General features: G+C 52.5%; 1 protein-coding gene across 1 annotated transcript in view; it reads left to right on the forward strand.

The window, feature by feature from the left end:
• Positions 1–20,216, forward strand: part of CASTOR3P (CASTOR family member 3) — a 54,546-nt gene that overhangs the window by 28,714 nt on the left and 5,616 nt on the right. Inside the window, 5 exon segments of the mRNA XM_031012802.3 lie at positions 9,703–9,773; positions 19,281–19,361; positions 19,364–19,473; positions 19,636–19,696; positions 19,699–19,764. Coding sequence (XP_030868662.2) covers positions 9,703–9,773; positions 19,281–19,361; positions 19,364–19,473; positions 19,636–19,696; positions 19,699–19,764 — 389 coding nt within the window.

Below are 20,216 nucleotides of genomic sequence, written 5' to 3' on the forward strand. Positions count from 1 at the left end.
GCATGGCGGCCCTAGAGGAGGAGATGCAGCCTTGTCTCTTGCTCGCAAAGACAGAAATGGGGCCGGGCACGGTGGCTCACACCTGTAATCCCAGCACTTTGGGAGGCTGAGGTGGGTGAATCACCTGAGGTCAGGAGTTGGAGACCAGCCTGGCCAACATGGCGAAACCCCATCTCTACTAAAAATACAAAAATTAGCGGGGCATGGTGGCACACACCTGTAATCCCGGCTACTCGGGGAGCTGAGGCAGGAGAATCACTTGAACATGGGAGGCAGAAGTTGCAGTGAGCCGAGATCGCACCACTGCACTCCAGCCTGGGCGACAGAGTGAGACTCCATCTCAAAAAAAAAAAAGGGCAGACAGACGTGGAAGTGATTAATCTCAGTACTATAATGGATATCGCTGTGGCTGGGGAGGTGATAGGCTGGTGGGGGTGAAAGGAAGTTGGGCTGGGGACCGTGAGAATTGGGGAGATCCAAAATCAGTGATCATTTTGCACCAAGACCTGACAAGCAGAAGGTATACTCTTGTCTACAAGGACTGAGATCTCCTCGGGGGGAGCCTGGGTTCCTGGGGCTTTCCCCAGATCTTTGTGATTTCTTCTGCCCTATCCATCCCCTTTGGTAGCCCTGCCTCTCCATAATCACCCTGGAATTTGCCAAACACCATCACCCACGCTGTCTGATTGGATTCTCCTGGTCGCCCGTGACACAAGCACATTTTATTTTCTATCTTTTTTTTTCGTTTTTTGAGATGGAGTCTCACTCTGTCGCCCAGGCTGGAGTGCAGTGGTGCGATCTCAGCTCACTGCAAGCTCCACCTTCTGTGCTCATGCCATTCTCCTGCCTCAGCCTCCTGAGTAGCTGGGACTACAGGCACCCGCCACCACGCCCAGCTAATTTTTTTTTTTTTTTTTTAGTAGAGACACGGTTTCACCGTGTTAGCCAGGGTGGTCTCGATCTCCTGACCTCGTGATCCACCCGCCTCGGCCTCCCCAAGTGCTGGGATTACAAGCATGAGCCACCGCACCCGGCCTTGTTTTCTATCTTAAGGCAAAATAACTCCTGTTCAGGATCGCCCTTCCAGTTGCAGAACCAATTAAGGGCTTTTTTCTAAGTAAAACTTGAAAGGGCAGCTTCTAGTTGCTAAAGACAGGAGAAATGAAATGTAAATAACACGAGAGACCCATTGAAAACCCAGGAGAAACAGATGAAAAAGCTGCAGCTGGTTAGCAGAACAAAGCCGGGCACTCACCCTCCCCCTGATTTTCCTCTGGGAAGAAAAGCCCCATGAACTGTGGCCCCGAAACACTTCTATCACTCACTGCTTTTTTTTTTTTTTGAGATGGAATCTCGCTCTGTCTTCAAGCTGGAGTGCAGTGGCTGGCGTGATCTTGGCTCACTGCAACCCCTGCCTCCCAGATTCAAGTGATTCTCCCGCCCCAGCCTCCTGAGTAGCTGGGACTACAGGCGCACACCACCATGCCCAGCTAATTTTTGTATTTTTAGTAGAGACGGGGTTTCACCTTGTTGTCCCGGATGGTCTTGATCTCTTGACCTTGTGATCCGCCTGCCTTGGCCTTCCAAAGTGCTGGGATTACAGGCATGAGCCACCGCGCCCGGCCGCTCACTGTGTGTTTTAAAAGGCCCCTGTCAGCCGGGTGCACTGGCTCACACCTGTAATCCCAGTACTTTGGGAGGCCGAGGCTTGGGAGGATCGCTTGAGGTCAGGAATTTGAGACCAGCCTGGGCAACATAGCAAGACCCCGTCTCCACAAACATTTAAAAATTAGCCAGCCATGGTGATGTGCATCTATAGTCCCAGCTACTCAGGAGGCTGAGGTGGGAGGATCACTTGAGCCCAGGAGTTGGAGGCTGCAGTGAACTATGATCATGCCAGTGCACTCCAGCCTGGGTGACAGAGCAAGACACTGTCTCTAAAGGAATGAATGAATGAATGAATGCTACTGTTAGCCACATCAGAAAAACATCAGCAGGGAGGCAGCCAGAAGTTGGCTGGCAGGGGCAGGGGTGGGCGGTCTCCGGAAGCAGGTGAGGCCCTGATCGCTTCATTCCCTCACTTGGATAGGCTGCAGGAGATGTGGCCAAACTCCCTCATTCCAGACAGAACGGGCCACACTTTGAAAGAAACACCCCTGTCCTTCCAGGCTGGTGCTGTAATCCCAAGTGGGCTGAGAAAGGACCTGCTTTAAGTAAGGCCCGAGAATGTTTTGTAAACAGGCGCCCATAACATCCAAGATGCCTGTCTTGGGGCCTGTTTGCAGAGCCTCTCTGGTTTGGGTGGGTGGGTCACTTGAGCAGTGAAGGCTCTGGGCTTGTTTCAAAACCCCACTGGCCAGGCTGTTTTTTGTTTGTTTTTGAGATGGAGTCTCGCTCTGTTACCCAGTCTGGAGTGCAGTGGCACGATCTCGGCTCACTGCAATCTCCACCTCCCCGGTTCAAGCAATTCTGCGTCAGCCTCCCCAGTAGCTGGGACTACAGGTGCGTGCCACCACGCCCAGCTAATTTTTTGTATTTTTAGTAGAGGTAGAGATGGGGTTTCACCATGTTGGCCAGGCTGTTCTCGAACTCCTGACCTCAGGTGAGCCACCTGCCTCTGCCTCCCAAAGTGCTGGGATTACAGGCATGAGCCACTGCACCCAGCAGGCCAGGCTATTAATTCCAAAGGTCCTGGCTTGTTCCCAGGCAAGCTAGCAGGTGACCTTGGCAGAGTCTGGCTGACACAGGGTGTGGTGACCCTGCAGGAATCAAGCCTGCATCTTTTATTTTATTTTTTAAGACAGGATCTCACTGTGTCACCCAGGCTGGAGTGCAGTGGTGCAATCATGGCTCACTGCAGCCTCCGCCTCCCAGGCCCAAGTGATCCTCCCACCTCCACCTCCTGAGTAGCTGAGACTACAGGGGCACACCACCATGCTCAGGTAATTTTTAAATTTTTTTGTAGAGATGGAGTCTTACCATGTTGCCCAGGCTGGTCTCAAACTCCTAGGCTCAAGTGATCCCCCTGCCTTGGCCTCCAGAAGTGCTGAGATTACAGATGTGAGCCACCGCGCCCGGCCTCCCGCCTGGAGTTTTTTAACAGCACTTAGCACCCATACTGGGTACTTTCTGGCATTTGCTCCTGTTTCCAGCTCTTTGTAGGCAGAGTACAGAGAGGCCACAAACCCCGGGGGCCTGGCATCTGGGGTGTGCACCTGGCCATGACTCATTAGAAAAGGCGGAGAGAGAATTAGAACTGGAGACCTTAGCTTCTCCAAGAGGAGGGTTAAGTCAAGATGATACCACATGAGGGCAGACAGGGTTTTTTCTCATTGAGGCTTCTTTGATTTTGAAGGCAAGTGTGTGGCCACAGTCCATCCTTTCGCTCAGCAATTCTTGAGTGTTGATTCCATGCCCAGCCAGTGTCAGATACAAGGTGTGTGTATGGAGGACCCTCTGTCCTTGCTTCTGAGTGCTGTGGTCTACTGAGGGAAGTAGACCCTTAAAGTATGATTTGTAATAGATTGTGGGAAGCACTCAGCACTGTCATGCGCAGTTGCATGGGCTGTGCACTGCACAACTCTAAGGGCATAATTCACATAGACTGTGAGATGAACTGTATCCTAGGGCTGTGATGCACCACCAGCCCAGTTGTCCACAGTGGCCTGAAAGTCATCTCATAGACATAGTGTGGGGCTGTAGGCTGTCAAAGGAGGACAACCTCTATGATGGGAGATGAGGGAAAGGAAGTGGCTGGTGTTGATCAGGCAGGGTTTTTGTTTTTGTTTTTGTTTTTGTTTTGAATTTTTAGTAGAGGCAGGGTTTCACCATGTTGGCCAGACTGGTCTTGAACTCCCAACCTCAAGAGATCCATTCACCTCCACCTCCCAAAGTTCTGGGATTACAGGTATGAGCCACCATGCCTGGCCAGGAAAGGTTTTACCCCAGAGGAGATGTTTGAACTGGGTCTTAAAGGATGAACATGAAATCTTCGGCCAACAAAGTTGGGAGGCTATGCTGGGTAGATGAAAGAACATTTAGGCTGGGCGAGGTGGGTCATGCCTGTAATCCCAGCACTTTGGGAGGCTGAGGCGGGTGGATCTTCTGAGGTCAGGAGTTTGAGACCAGCCTGGCCAACATGGTGAAACCCTGTCTCTACTAAAAACTCCAAAAAATTAGCTGGATGTGGTGGCGGGCGCCTGTAATCCCAGCTACCTGGGAGGCTGAGGCTGGAGAATCACTTGAACCCCAGAGGCAGAGGTTGCAGTGAGCCAAGATGGCACCACTGCACTCCAGCCTGGGCAACAAGAGCGAAACTTCATCTCAAATAAAAAAGAAAGAACATTTGTCACTGTTGGAGGCATGAGACTGTGGAGGCAGGTGCGTTGAGGCCAGGAGTGGAAGAGGGAGACAAGACAGAAGGGTAGTCCAGTCTTGAGTTTGCTTTGTGGGGAGTGGTGGAGAGGCGAAAACGGATCTCAGAGTGACCTTCGAGTAAAGAAGACATGGGGCTGTGTGGAGTGGCTCACACCCATAATCCCAGCACTTTGGGAGGTGGAGGTGGGAGGATCACTTGAGGCCAGGAGTTCAAGACCCGCCTGGGCAACATAGCAAGATCCCATCTCTATAAAAATTTAAAAAATTAGCTGGGTGTGGTGGTGTGCACCTGTAATCCCGGGTACTTGGGAGGCTAAGGATGGCCCGCAAGGGGGTGCTGTGCTTGGACTGGGGAATGGCCAACTGCCCGGCAATAGGGGGATGACTTCGAGAAGCAAAGATAGGAAGGTTAAGCTTGATAAGACAAGAAATGCAGCAGATGTAATCCAAAGGCAAAGGGGGGACCTGTAGCTTGAATTAAGAAGTGGTGTGGCTGGGCGCAGTGACTCACTCCTATAATCCCAGCACTTTGGGAGGCCAAGGCAGAAGGATCACTTGAGCTCAGAAGTGCAAGACCAGTCGGGGCAATGTAGTGAGACCCTGTCTCTACAAAAAATAAAAAATTAGTCGGCTGGGCGTGGGTAATGCACGCCTGTAGTCCAAGCTAGTTGGGAGGCTGAGCTAGGAGGATTGCTTGAGCCCAGGAGGTCAAGGCCACAGTGAGCCAAGATCATGCCACTGCACTCCAGCCTGGGCAACAGAGCAAGAGCCTGTCTCAAAAAAGAAAAAAAAAAAAAGGCCGGGTGCGGTGGCTCATGCCTGTAATCCCAGCACTTTGGGAGGCGGAACCGGGTGGATCACGAGGTCAGGAGTTTGTGACCACCCTGACTAACACGATGAAACCCTGTCTCTACTAAAAATACAAAAAATTAGTTGGCCGTGGTGGTGGGCGCCTGTAGTCTCAGCTACTCTGGAGGCTGAGGCAGGAGAATGGCATGAAACCGGGAGGCGGAGCTTGCAGTGAGCCGAGATTGCGTCACTGCACTCCAGTCTGGGTGACAGAGCGAGACTCTATCTCAAAAAAAAAAACAAAAAACAACAACAACAAGGAGGTCAAGGAGAGGGAGGAGTCTGGGGGCTGACTCCTGAGGGTAGTGACCAGAGCGACGGCAGCAGGTGCCTCCGGCTGATCTGTCCTCCCCGAAGCCCACCCGTGCCGAGGTGCACATTCTGAGATGTCCCCTAGCTGGCAGAGCCACAGAATCGCTCAGCCCCTGGGGACAGGTCACTTCAACAACATATTTATACTCCATTTACACACAGGCCACTGTTGCCTTCTGCTGGTGTTTATGCCCTCTGGAATAATTTGTGCGGTCTATTTCTGGAGTGTCCCTCAGAGCCGAGGGCGCCAGGAGCAAGGGCCGCGTCTGTTTGCCTTCCCGGGGCTCTCGGGCAGCTGGGCAGCCCCACCCCACCCAGGGAGTACCAGCTCATGGCAGTCTGGTGACTGTGGGAGTCCAGGGCTCTTTCTGAGTTCATGGGGGTCCCTAGGAAGGGTCCAGGCCTGACCAGTGATTGCCACTTACTGTGGTGATAATTTGCTGTTGTCCTCAAAGCAATTATAGATTTCATGTATCCAGGCAATACTTGCAAATTGGATATGGGACAGGCAGGGACAGAGACGTAATTTGAAAACTGAAGAGCTGGAGGGAAATTGATGAGCGTGGGTGGTTGTTCCAGCAGAATGCCTTACGCCCCTCCCAGGGGGAGAGAGGCCACCTCATGGATGACCCTAGCACAGGAATTTTTTTTTTTTTTTTTTCCCCAAGACGGAGTGGCTCTGTTGCCTAGGCTGGAGTGCAGTGGCACGATCTCAGCTCACAGCAACCTCCCAGGTTCAAATAATTCTCCTGCCTCAGCCTCCCAAGTGGCTGGGATTACAGACGCCCACCACCACACCAGGCTAATTTTTATATTTTTAGTAGAAATGGGGTTTTGCCATGTTGGCCAGGCTGGTCTCAAACTCTTGACCTCGAGTGATCCGCCCACCTCAGCCTCCCAAAATGCTGGGATTACAGGCATGAGCCACCGCAGCAGACCAAGCATTTTCTTTACATTCAAGTTTATCAAGGTATGACTTACATACAGCATAATTCACAAACTCACCCCTTTTCAGCAGACAGTTCTTTGGGTTTTGACAAATTTATATGATCTTGTGAGGTTTTTTTGAGATGGAGTCTGAATCTAATCACCCAAGCTGGAGTGTAGTGGCGTGATCTTGGCTCATTGCAACCTCCGCCTCCTGGGTTCAAGCGAGTCTTCTGCCTCTGCCTCCCCAGTAGTTGGGATTACAGGTGCCCACTGCCACGCCTGGCTAATTTTTGCATTTTTTTGTAGAGACAGGGTTTCACCATGTTAGCCAGGTGGTCTCAAACTCCTGACCTCAGGTGATCCTCCCACCTCTGCCTCTCAAAGTGCTGGGATTACAGGCATGAGTCACCGCGCCCGGCCTAAATTTATGTGAATTTATATGATCTTGTAACCACCGCCACACTCAAGAGGCCCGTCCCCCCAGAATTTCCCAGTGCCCCTCTCTAGTCAGTGTCTACCCGTCCCCTGATAACTGCTAATCATTTGTCCCTATAGTTTGGCTTCTTCCAGAATGTCGTATGAATAGAAACATACAGTATAGAATCTTTTGAGCTTGGCTGCTTTAACTTAGCAAAATGCACTTTAGATCTACCCGTGTTAATGCATGAATCAGTAGTTTATTCCTTTTCATTGCTGACCCGTATTTCCTCATGTGGACGTGCCTTAGTTTATCCTCTTTCCAGTTGAAGGAAGGACATTTGGGTTGTTTCCAATTTAGAGCAAATACAAACAGGCAATATGTATTTGCACCTAAGTCTTTGTGCAGGCACCTGTTTTCACTTCTCGTGGATGAATACCCAGGAGCAGGATAGCTGAGGCTGGGGGTGGTCAATGTGTGCTGAACTTTATAAGAAATTGCCAGCTGGGTGCAGTGGCTCATGCCTGTAATCCCAGCACTTTGGAAAGCCAAAGAGGGAGGATCGCTTAAGGACAAGAGTTCAAGACCAGCCTAGACAACATAGCAAGACCTCATCTCTACAAAAACAACTTTAAAAATTAGCTGGACAGTCTGGGCACAGTGGCTCACGCCTATAATCCCAGCACTTTGGGATGCTGAGACGGGTGGATCACCTGAAGTCAGGAGTTCGAGACCAGCCTGGCCAACATGGAGAAACCTTGTCTTCACTAAAAATACAAAAATTAGCCAGATGTGGTGGCGGGCGCCTGTAAGCCCAGCTACTGGGGAGGCTGAGGCAGGAGAATCACTTGAACCTGGGAGGTGGAGGTTGCAGTGAGCTGAGATCATGCCACTGCACTCTAGCCTGGGTGACAGGGTGAGAGACTCTGTCTCAAAAAAAAAAAAAAAAAAAATTTAGCTGGACATGGTATTGTGTGCCTGTAGTTCCAGCTACTCAGGAGACTGAGGCAGGGGGATTGCTTGAGCCCAGGCATTCAAGGCCTCCATGAGCTGTGATTGCATCACTGCACGCCAGACTGGGTGACAGAGCAAGACCCTGTCTCTAAAAAGAAGAAAGAAACTGCCAAATGAATGTTTGAAGGGCTGGGCCATTTTGTACTCCCACCAGCAGCATAAGAGAGTTCCAGTGGCTCCATATCCTTGTGAAAATTTTCAGGAATAAGTTTTAAAAAGGAGCTGGAGAGGTTCTGTAGATGAGGGGGCTGCAGGGCAGCTGGCAGGAGAGGAGGCCAGGGAGGAGGGTGACCCATGGATACACCAGCCACCCCCATCCCCTGCAACACTGTCCATTCAAAGATCCCTTTTCCATTTGCATATTTGAGAGAGTGATACTTGCCCTTTGCCTGGTGATATGGTTTGGCTGTGTCCCCACCCAAATCTCACCTTGAATTGTAATAATCCCCACGTGTCAAGGGTGGGGGGCAGGTGGAGATAATTGAATCATGGGGGTGGTCTCCCTCATACTGTTCTAGTGGCAGTGAATAAGTCTCACAAGATCTGATGGTTTTATAAAGGTAGTTCCCCTGCACATGCTCTCTTGCCTGTTGCCATGTAAGACGTGCCTTGGCTCCTTCTTTGCCTTCTGTCATGATTGTGAGCACCCCCGCTCCCCCAGCCCCACCAACCACCAACCAGCCATGTGGAACTATGAGTCCATTAAACCTTTTCCCTTTATAAATTACCCAGTCTCGGGTATGTGTTTCTTAGCAGCATGAGAACAGACAAATATGCCTGGGTTACTTGTGGGCTTCTTTCTGTCCTGGCTCCCCTCAATGGGTGGGGATGCAGAGCCCATGCCCGGCTTTGTGCTGGAGAGCCAGAACACCAGATAAGTGGCCAGGGGTCAGTTTCCTGCAAGCCTCTGCCTGTGCACGCTTGGACTTGCCATCTCTGCCTGCAATACTCTCTAGGGTGCAGTGGGGGTGCGGTTCTGGCTAAATGGGGAACAGGGACACGGGGGTTGAGGGGGTGATGATCCCCATCACCCAAGGACCAAAAGCCTTGAAGCCCAGCCCGAAAGCGGCCTGGACACAGACTTGGGCACCAAAACCATGCCCAGGACTGAGGCCAGCAGGGTCACAGTTCTGGTCCCTGTTTTTGGGGAACAGATGGTCTCGTTTTGGGCGTAGATGAGCAACATACCTCCCCGGCTGAGCGGTGCTATCAGAGGTGATGTGAGGTGGGGCAGAGATCCATGTCCCAAAAATTTCACGGATGGCCGCATTCCTCTCTCTTTAGGGATGGAAAGTTAACTGAGGGCTGAGCTGTCAGTCAGCTGGTGGGAATTAGGCATTTTTGTGACTTGGAGCTCCAGAGTTGCTGAGGAGGAGCCCAAGACAATGGGAGGGGAGATGGGAACAGACACCTAGAGGTTACAGTGGCAGGGCCATGGAAAAGACGGCTCCTCTGCCTGACCCACACTGGAGCCACCCTTCGGCCACTTCTTCCCTCCAAGAAAACTTGGGATCTCGGGCCCTCAGGCCTGGACACAATCATAGGGGCTGACTGGCTCAGAGGTCCCCAAAGATTGCGGGGGTACAGTGGGGACAATCAGCATTTCTGTGCCTCTCCTGAGTGAGAACTGAGTAGGGGGACATGAAGGGAGAGACAAACAACTTACCCGCCGTCACCCAGCAGGCTGGGGCCGGGACTCTGGGTAAACTGAGACATCATCCCCGGGGCACAGGTGGGCAGCTGCCCCAGGGGACCTGCCTGGACTAATGAGATATTCTGTGTCTGTCTGTCCATCCATCCAGGTGCAAGTTCTTCAGTCTGACTGAGACGCCAGAGGATTACACTATCATTGTCGATGAGGAAGGATTCCTAGGTAAGTGCTTCTCTCCCTAGGGGCTCGGCTGGACCATGCCCCGAAGTCAGGGCTGGCTACCCACCTCCTTATTTCTGTCCCCAACCCACCTCCTTATTTCTGCCCCCACCTACCTCCTTATTTCTGCCCCCATCTGCTGGTCAGCTAGAAAAACAGCAGAGTGTATTTCCTTCTCTCCCTGGGTTCTGGAGGGTCCCCTCCCCTCCTGCTGTTGAGATTGCCCTAGGAAAGACTCCTGAGTAGTAAGTAGGTACGGCACTACCCAGCTGAGAATTAGATCAACCCAGAAGAAAAGAACATGTTTCACTGAAACCTGCAAAGTGCTTTAGAACATCTTCAGTCAGGCGCAGTGGCTCACGCTTTTAGTCTCAACACTTTGGGAGGCTAAGGTGGGAGGATCACTTGAGCCCAGGAGTTCGAGACCATAGTGAGACCCCGTCTCTACTAAAAAATTACTTTAAATTAACTGGACATGATGGCATGTTCCTGTGGTCCCAGCTACTTGAGAGACCGAGGCAGGAGGATCGTTTGAGCCCAGGAGTTGGAGGCTGCAGTGAGCTGTTATTGAACCACCGCTTTCTAGGCTGGAAGACAGAGCGAGACTCTATCTCTTAAAAATAAAAAAAATAAAAGTGTCTAGCTGGCAAGGGCACAGTTTAAGAGGACTTCCCAGAACTAAAGCAACACTTGAAGTGAACCCAGCTAAGAGTAAAGAGCCAGGCATGGTGGTGTATGCCTCTACTCCCAGCTACTTGGGAGGCTGAGGTGGGAGGATTGCTTAAACCCAGGAGTTTGAGACTGTAGTGTGCGATGATCACGCCTGTGAATAGCCACTGCACTCCAGCCTGGGCAACATAATAAGAACCTGGATTTTTTTTTTTTGAGATGGAGTCTCACTCTGTCATCCAGGCTGGAGTGCAGTGATCTCGGCTCACTGCAACCTCCGCCTCCCAGGTTCAAGCCATTCTCCTGCCTCAGCCTCCCAAGTAGCTGGGATTACAGGTGCCCACCACCACGCCTGGCTAATTTTTGTATTTTTTAGTAGAGATGGGGATTCACCCTGTTGGCCAGGCTGGTCTAGAACTCCTGACCTCAGGTGATCCACCCACCTCAGCCTCCCAAAGTGCTGGGATTACAGGTGTGAGCCGCCTCGCCTGGCCTGAGAACCTATTTCTTTTTTTTTTTTTTTTTTTTTTTTTTTGAGATGGAGTCTTGCTCTGTCACCCAGGCTAGAGTGCAGTGGCGCGATCTCAGCTCACTGCAAGCTACACCTCCCGGGTTCACGCTGTTCTCCTGCCTCATTCTCCCGAGTAGCTGGGACTACAGACGCCCACCACCATGCCCAGCTAATTTTTTGTATTTTTTAGTAGAGACGGGGTTTTACCGTGTTAACCAGGATGGTCTCGATCTCCTGACCTCGTGATCCACCCGCCTCGGCCTCCCAAAGTGCTGGGATTACAGGCGTGAGCCACTGCGCCCAGCCCTGAGAACCTATTTCTTAAAAAAAAATTAAAATTAAAATTAAGTGCCCCTCCCCACCCCACCCCCTGCCAGGTGGAAAACATAATGGAGGGGCACTTTCCAGGCAGAGAGAACCCCGTGTGTGTACAGCCACAGCTTCTAGTACTGGGGACACACTTGGCATCCCCAGGGAACTAGAGTGTGGGAAGAGAGAGAGGAGGACAGGGCTTGCCTGGAGGAGGAGGGATCAGGAAAGATTCTTCCATGTGGCTGCACACACATGGGCTTCTCTGCCTGGAAAGCACCCCTACCTTCATGGTTTCTACCTGGCATGCAGGCACTTAAATTTTTTTTTTTTTTTTTAAGAAACAGGTTCTTGCTATGTTGCCCAGGCTGGAGTACAGTGGCTAATCACAGGTGTGATCATAGTGCATAGCAGCCTCAGACTCCTGGGTTCAAGCAATCCTCCCACCTCAGCCTCCCGAGTAGCTGAGAGTAGAGGCGTGTACTGCTGTGCCTGGCTCTAGAGTTTTTCCTGAACTCCCCTCCTGTACTTTATTTGGGTTAGAAGCAGCATGGGGAGACTTCTGCAGCATGGCTCTTTCTGGGGGCTCAAAAGCGGAAGTTCCTGGTGAGCTCACATGGTCACGGAGGACTTCCTGGAGGAGGTGATATTTTCGCTGGCCTTGTGGGGAAGGAAGAAAACATGTCAGAGGAGAGCTGAATGAGAAAGTACAGGAGCAGAAGCAAGGGCCAGGTCCAGCATGTAAAAAAGGGGAAGACAGAGGTAGGCAGGGAAAGTTTGGATCTTATTCTTCAGGCACTGGGGAGCCACTGAAGGTTGTTCGGCTGGGTTAGGGCTGAGTTGGGGTAGAGTCTCCTGGGGTGTGTGTGTGTGCAGGAGAGGGAACAAGGAGTGAAGTAGGAAATTCCTGGGGGTGAGTAAGCTCTCTTCATATAGAGGTCCTCGGGCCCAGGCTGAGACCCTCGGCTGGCCCAGGGAAGGAATTGCCCGCAATCCCTCGACCCTGCCATTCCCCAGAGCCTTGTGACTTTTGAAACTGCCTTGCCCTGCCCCTCCCTGAGCCTTTCCCAGCCACAGGCACAGCACTGAGGAACACAGGGACCACTGGGAAAGCAGGTTTCAATTAGCCCAGCAAGGCCGGAGGCTAGCCAGCCAGCCAGCCTTACCTCTGTGACTTCAGGGTAAGGGCTTCCATTCCAGGGTGCGTTTCCTGGTCAGCAAACTAGGCTTCTTGGAAATCTATTATTGCCCAAGAAAAAAAAATTGAGTGGATTTGTTTTTTCTCTTTTTTCTTTTCTTTTTTTTTTGAGACAGAGTCTCACTCTGTCACCCAGGCTGGAGTGCAGTGGCGTGATCTTGGCTCACTGCAACCTCCACCTCCCAGGTTCAAGCGATTCTCCTGCCTCAGCCTTCTGAGTAGCTGGGATTATAGGCACCCACCACCATGCCCGGCTAATTTTTTTGTATTTTTAGTAGAGGTGGGGTTTGGTTTCACCATGTTGACCAGGCTGGTCTCAAACTCCTGAACTCAAGTGATCCACCTGCCTTGACCTCCCAAAGTGCTGCCAAAATATTAGCATTTTGGCCAGGCACAGTGGTTCACATCTACAATCCCAGCACTTTGTGAGGCTGAGGCAGGCAGATCACCTGAGGTCAGGAGTTCAAGACCATCCTGGTCAACATGGTGAAACCCCGTCTCTACCAAAAATACAAAAATTACCTGGGCATGGTGACACATGCCTGTAGCTCCAGCTACTCAGGAGGCTGAGGAAGGAGAATCGCTTGAACCCACGAGGCAGAGACTGCAATGAGCCAAGATCATGCCACTGCACTCCAGCCTGGGCGATGGAGCAAGACTCCATCTCAAAAAAAAAAGTTCTAGGCCGAGCGCGGTGCCTCACACCTGTAATCCCAGCACTTTGGGAGGCCAAGGTGGGTGGATCACGAGGTCAGGAGATTGAGACCATCCTGGCTAACATGGTGAAACCCCATCTCTACTAAAAATACAAAAAAAAATTTGCCAGGCGTGGTGGTGGGCGCCTGTGGTCCCAGCTACTCGGGAGGCTGAGGCAGGAGACAGTCGTGAACCCGGGAGGTGGAGCTTGCAGTGAGCCGGGATCGCGCCACTGCACTCCAGCCTGGGCAACAGAGCAAAACTCTGTCTCAAAAAAAAAAAAAAAAAAAAAAATGGAGTTCGAGACCAGCCTGACCAACATGGAGGAACCCCGTCTCTACTAAAAATAAAAAATTAGCTGGGTGTGGTGGCACATGCCTGCAATCCCAGCTACTCAGGAGGCCGAGGCAGGATAATCGCTTGAACCCGGGAGGTGGAGGTTGCAGTGAGCCAAGATCGCGCCACTGCACTCCAGCCTGGGGGACAGAGTGAGACTCCGTCTCAAAAGAAAAAAAAAAAAAGAATAAAGACCCATTTTACAAGCGAGAAAGCAAGCAGACATTAACTTGCCCAGAGTTCGTGAGTGACAACCAAGCCAGGACGGAAAGTAGGAAATGCTCTCAAGGCACCTCTAGCCTAAATAAGGAGAAAGTGCTGCCGGAAAGTAATGTGAGAAGACGGTATACCACCACGTGTGGCCTAGGACAGTCTGAGAAGACTCTCAGGGGGCTGTGGCAGGATTTGGGGTGGGCCTAGGGGCTGCAGTATGAGACTAGGAGGACAACTGTACCCCTCATCTCCTTGGACGCTCTGCTTCAGGAGAGTTTAGTTTTTGTTTGCTTGTTTTTCTCGAGGTAGTCTCGCTCTGTCCCCAGGCTGGAGTGCAGTGGCGCGATTTTGGCTCACTGCAACCTCCACCTCCCAGGTTCAAGCGATTCTTCTGCCTCAGCCTCCTGAGTAGCTGGGATTACAGGCGTGCACCACCACACCCAGCTAATTTTTTTTTGTATTTTTAGTACAGACAGGGTTTCACCATGTTGGCAAGGCTGGTCTTGAACTCCTGACCTCAGATGATCCTCTTGCCTCGACCTCCCAAAGTGCTGGGATTACAGGCGTGAACTACTGCACCTGGCCCACTGGCTAGTTTCGGGGATTTTTTGTTTTTTTGTTTTGTTTTGAGATGGAGTCTCGCTCTGTTGTCCAGACTGGAGTGTAGTGACACGATCTCAGCTCACTGCAACCTCCACCTCCTGGGTTCAAGCGATTCTCCTGCCTCAGCCTCCTGAGTAGCTGAGACTACAGGCATGCACCGCTATGCCCAGCTAATTTTTGTATTTTTAGTAGAGACAGGGTTTCACCATGTTGGCCAGGCTGGTCTCGAACTCCTGACCTCAAGTGATCCACCCGCCTCAACCTTCCAAAGTTCCAAAGTGCTGGGATTATAGGCGTGAACCACCGCGCACAGCCCACTGGCTAGTTTTTGTGTTTTTTTGTGGAGGAGTCTCACTATGTTGCCTATGCTGGTCTGGAACTCCTGGCCTCAAGCAGTCCTCCCACGTTGGCCTCCTAAAGTGTTGGGATTACAGGCGTGACCCCAGGAAGAAGGATGCTGGCTCTGGCATGGGGAATGAAGGCTGGTGCCCTGTCACCCCCGTTCTGCAAACCTCCAGCGCTGCAAACATTGCTTCCCACCAAAGGGCCTCTTCTGCCACTCTTAAAATGAGCCAGGGTGCGTGTTCACTGGCAGCTTTGATACTTAGAAGCTAGCAGCTGGCCATGGTTCAGTGGATGCTGGGTCTTTCCTGGGAGGGCAGGGGATGGCTTGTAAATGACATTAGCCAGCAGAGTTCCTTGTTCAATGTGAACGTTGTTAAGAGATTCTTGGTCTGAGCACAGTGGCTCATGCCTGTAATCCCAGCCCTTTGGGAGGCTGAGGCAGGTAGATTGCTTGAGCCCAGGAGTTCAAGCAGGTTGGGCAACATGGCAAAGCCCCGTCTCTACAAACAATACAAAAATTAATCTGGTGTGGTGGCACATGGCTGTGGTCCCAGCTACTCGGTGGGCTGATCACTTGAGCCTGGGAGGTTGAGGCTGCAGTGAGCCATGATTGTAGCACTGCACTCCAGCCTGGGTGACAGAGCAACACCCTGTCTCAAAAAAAAGAAAAAAAGGTCTTGGCTCAAATGGATGCAGTATGTCTGTGTGGCAGACAGAGGGGTTGTACATGTGTATATTCCGGTTTTTTACGTGTGTGTGTGACTGAGTCTCGCTCTGTCACCCCTGTTGGGAGTGCAGTTACACAATCTCTGCTCACTGCAACCTCCACCTCCTGGGTTCAAGCAATTCTCATGCCTCAGCCTCCTGAGTAGGTGGGATTACAGGCACTCACCACCACGCCCGGCTAATTTTTATATTTTTAGTACAGACAAGGTTTCACCCATGTTGGCCACGCTGGTCTTGAACTCCTGACCTCAAGTGATCTGCCTGCCTTGGCCTCCCAAAGTACTGGGATTACAGGCATGAGCCACCGTACCTGGCCTCTTTTAAGTATTTAATGAGCACTGTGTGCAGTGCTAGGTGTCCTGACAGATTCAGAATAACGTTAGAAGCCTCTGGGTAGTGGGTAGAAGCTTAGACTTGGAGTTAGAGGGGCCCAGTGCTTATCTAGGCTCCACATCACCAGCCCTCACCCATCACAGTCCCCTTGTCTGTGAACTGGGGACAGCGGTACATCATTGTGGTCCATGCCACGCGTGGCAAGGCATGGTCAGCAGGCAGTGACCGATCAAAAGGTGGAGAGGTGGCCGGGCAAGGTGGCTGACACCTGTAATCCCAGCACTTTGGGAGGCCGAGGCAGGCAGATCACTTGAGGTCAGGAGTTCGAGACCAGCCTGCCCAACATGGTGAAACCCCTTCTCTACTAAAAATACAAAAAAAAAAAAAATATATATGAGCCAGGCATGGTGGTATGCACCTGTAGTCCCAGCTACTCAGGAGGCTGAGACATGAGAATCGCTTGAACCCGGGAGGCAGAGGTTGCAGTAAGCCGAGATCGCGCCACTGCACTCCAGCCTGGGCGAGAGTAAGACACTCTCCCTCAAAAAAAAAAGCAGCAGCAGCTCTGGGTTCTTCCCAGGGTGGAGGCTGTGAGCAGGGCAGGTAGACCAATCCATCAGACAGGCTGCCTGCTCCTGGCCAGCTGCTGATTGACCTGAAATTCTCCAGCGAGCAGCAGCCGCCTCTTCCCCCGCACCCACGTTTCCAGCTGGTCTCAGGCCTGGGCTTCTCCCCAAGACCACTCTGGGTCTCGTCCAAACCTGCCAAGAGACTCCTAGTGGCAGAGTCTTGGTTATGTCAGCACCCCCTCAAGGTGCACATATGCACCCCAGCACTTCACCACCTCGGAGGCTATATCAGCAGCCGCTTCCGCTGGGGAGGACAGAGCCAGGATTGGCCCCTCGGAGTCCGAAGCCTGCGGCTTTGATAAGAGACAGGCCTCCCACTGCTCAAGACTGGGGCCGCCTTTTCCCATTTCTTTGCAGCGGCCTGCCTCTCTAGCCACCCACTGGCTGACCACTGGTCCTTCTCATCCAGCGGGACCAGTGGGCTCCCTGGGCTGTGGTCACCATGGTGACCAGAGCTGGGCAGGTAGGAACAGGCATGGGCCTCACTCAATTTCCCTCCTCTCAGGCCATCTTGCCTGCCAGCAGAGCCCAGCTCGTCTTTCCCCAGGAATCTTCATCATCACAGCTGCCTTAGCTCACCCATCTCTGAGCCCCTCCCTCCCTTTTTATCGATTTATTTTTTGAGATAGGGTCTGGCTGTGTCACCTAGGCTGGAGTGCAGTGGTGCAGTCATAGCTCACTGCAGCCTTGAAATCCCAGACTCAAGCGATCCTCCCACCTCAGCCTCCCAAGTGTCCGGGACCACAGGCATGTGCCACCACGCCTGGCTCATTTATTTTTTATTTTTTTAGAGATGAGGTCTCACTACGTTCTCCAGGCTGGTCTCAAATTCCTGGCCTCAAGCGATCCTCCCACCTTGGCCTCCCAAAGCAATGGGAGTACAGGCGTGAGCCACTGCCTCCAGCCTCAGCACCTCTCTTTTTAGCCCCCTATTTTCTTAGGGACTTGGTACTTTTCATTTGGTGCCCAAAATAGAGCCTGGGTTCTTGAGCCAGACCCACACTGGAATCCTGGCTCTGTTACTTCCTAGTGATATTCGGCAAATCACTGAGCCTTCCAGGTCCAGAGTTTCTGGACCGTTGAGTGTACAGTGAGCAAAATAACCCTGCCTTGGCCAGGCGCGGTGGCTCATGCTTGTAATCCCAGCCCTTTGGGAGACCAAGGCGGGTGGATCACTTGAGGCCAGGAGTTTGAGACCAGCCGGGCCAACGTGGTGAAACCCCATCTTTACTAAAAATACAAAAGTTAGCCAGGCATGGTGGTGGGTGCCTCTAATCCCAGCTACTCGGGAGGCCGAGGCAGGAGAATTGCTTGAACCAGGAGGCAGAGGTTGCAGTGAGCCAAGATCATGCCAATGCACTCCAGCCTGGGTGACAGAGTGAGGCGCCATCTCAAAAAAAAAAAATCCTGCCTCCTTGTGGGATGCAGTGTCAGAGTTCACCTCCCTGTGCCGTGCCCCCTCCCCACTCAGGGCCTGGCACTAGGTGGGTTTATGCAGGTGCCTGGTGATGTATGAAGAGCCCCAAATGCAGCCTGGGCTCAAGTCTGCGGCTGTGTGTGGTCACACATAGTGTGTGCCTGTGTCCCACGTTCAGGGCTACTCAGGGACTCTGTCTGCAGGACAGGGTGGAAGGGGTGGCTCCAGCGTTTGGATTCTGGGTTTTCGTGAGCTAGGTAAGGAGGCTTAGCAGTTGCTGCTGCTGTGGACTCCCCACCCTGCCAAAGCCAGTGCCAGCCCCTGGGACTTCCAGGCTCTCAGGAGGGACATGGGTGACAGTCACTGCCCCCCATGATGCAGCCTCTTCAGGGGCCCTCCTGGAGTTGCCTGTTCTTCCAGAGAAGCCCAATGTGCAGGGCTGGCTGAAGGGGGAAGAGAAACCCCAAAGCCCCACCCAGCCTTTTCCTGGCCTCCCCTCCACCCAGAGCCTTCCTGGGAGGTCTCCAGGAACCCAGTTTGAAAGCCAGTTGCACGCGAGACAATGGGCGTGATGACAGCATCAGACCCACGAAAGGGTTGTAAGAACTAAAGATAAGGGCATTACCCACTACTGATGCCATCGTTTTACGGCTGAGGAAACTGAGGCTCGGTGCAGATCAACCACTTGCCCACACGGCTCCTACTCTGCTAAGCCGCCTGGGATGTCCTGTGTCATCTGAGGGCCTTCCCTGCCCAGTCCTCCCAGGAAGCAGCCTTTGATTCAAATCCCATCCTGTTGAAGGCCGGGCGCAGTGGCTCACGCCTGTAATCCTAGCGCTTTGGGAGGCCAAGGCAGGAGGATCCCTTGAGATCAGGAGTTTGAGACCAGCCAGACCAACATGGGAAAATGCCATCTCTACTAAAAATACAAAAATTAGCTGGGTGTGATGTTGCATACCTGTAATCTCCACTACTCAAGAATTACTTGAACCCAGGGGGTGGAGGTTGCAATGAGCCGAGATCACGCCACTGCACTCCAGCCTGGGCGACAGAGCAAGACTCTCTCAAAAAATAATCCCATCTGGCCAGGTGCGGTGGCTCACGCCTCTAATCCCAGCACTTTGGGAGGCTGACGCAGGCGGATCACGAGGTCAAGAGATTGAGACCATCCTGGCCAACATGGTGAAACCCCGTCTCTATTAAAAATACAAAAATTAGCCAGGCATGGTGGCACGTGCCTGTAATCCCAGCTACTCGGGAGGCCGAGGCAGGAGAATCGCTTGAACCAGGAAGTCAGAGGTTGCAGTGAGCTGAGATCGCGCCACTCCAGGCACTCCAGCCTGGCAACAGAGCAAGACTGTCTCAAAAAAAAAAAAAAATAAATATCCTGTTGGAAAGTGAGGCAAGGCACAGGGTGGAGCTGGCCCCAGAGCCTCACTCTCCACCTCTCTGGCCTACCTTGCCCTGCCCTTCGGACAGCTGGAACCTCAGCAGTCACAGGGCTGCCTTCTGTGTCTCCCTCCAGAGCTGCCCTCCTCGGAGCACCTGAGTGTGGCGGATGCCACCTGGCTGGCCCTGAACGTGGTGTCCGGCGGTGGCAGCTTCTCCAGGCCCCGCCCATCGGCGTGACCAAGATCGCCAAGTCAGTCATCGCCCCACTGGCTGATCAGAACATATCCGTGTTCATGCTGTCCACGTATCAGACAGACTTCATCCTGGTGAGCTGACCGTCACAGACACGCCTTGCACACTCACTCCCATCTCCCACCCCTTGCAGCCTTGCCCTTCCACGCTATTCCAGGGTGGGGGCAGAGTCCCAGGGTGAGAGGTCGGTGCCCCAGGGCCACCAGGCACACACGGCTTCAACTTCTTGCCCCTAGGTGCGCAAGCGGGACCTGCCCTTTGTCACCCACACGTTGTCATCAGAGTTCACCATCCTGCGGTCAGTGGCGAGACTGTGGCAGCCGAGAACCTCAGCATCACCAGTGGCTTCGTGAAGCCCAAGCTGGGTGAGCTGGGGGCGGGGGTTTGTGCGGGGAAACCTCACGAAGTTACCAGGCCCAGCCGTAGACCAGCCTTGCTCTCAGCACGGGCTTCTGCCCACTGAGCATGAATGGAGTGCCAGGCAGAACAGGATGCAAAGGGCAAGGTGTGGTGGCTCATGCTTGTAAACCCAGCACTTTGGGAGGCTGAGGCAGGCAATTCACCTGAGGTCAGGAGTTTGAGACAAGCCTGACCAACATGGAGAAACCCCGTCTCTACTAAAAATACAAAATCAGCTGGGTGTGGTGGTGCATATTTGTAATTCCAGCTACTGAGGAGGCCGAGGCAGGAGGATCACTTGAACCCAGGAGGCGGAGGTTGCGGTGAGCCGAGATTGTGCCATTGCACTCCAGTCTGGGCAACAAGAACAAAACTCCATCTCAAAAAAAAAAAAAAAAAAAAAAATGTGATGGAAAGG

Source organism: Gorilla gorilla, chromosome 6 (assembly GCF_029281585.2).
Source record: "Gorilla gorilla gorilla isolate KB3781 chromosome 6, NHGRI_mGorGor1-v2.1_pri, whole genome shotgun sequence".
Taxonomy (NCBI): domain Eukaryota; kingdom Metazoa; phylum Chordata; class Mammalia; order Primates; family Hominidae; genus Gorilla; species Gorilla gorilla.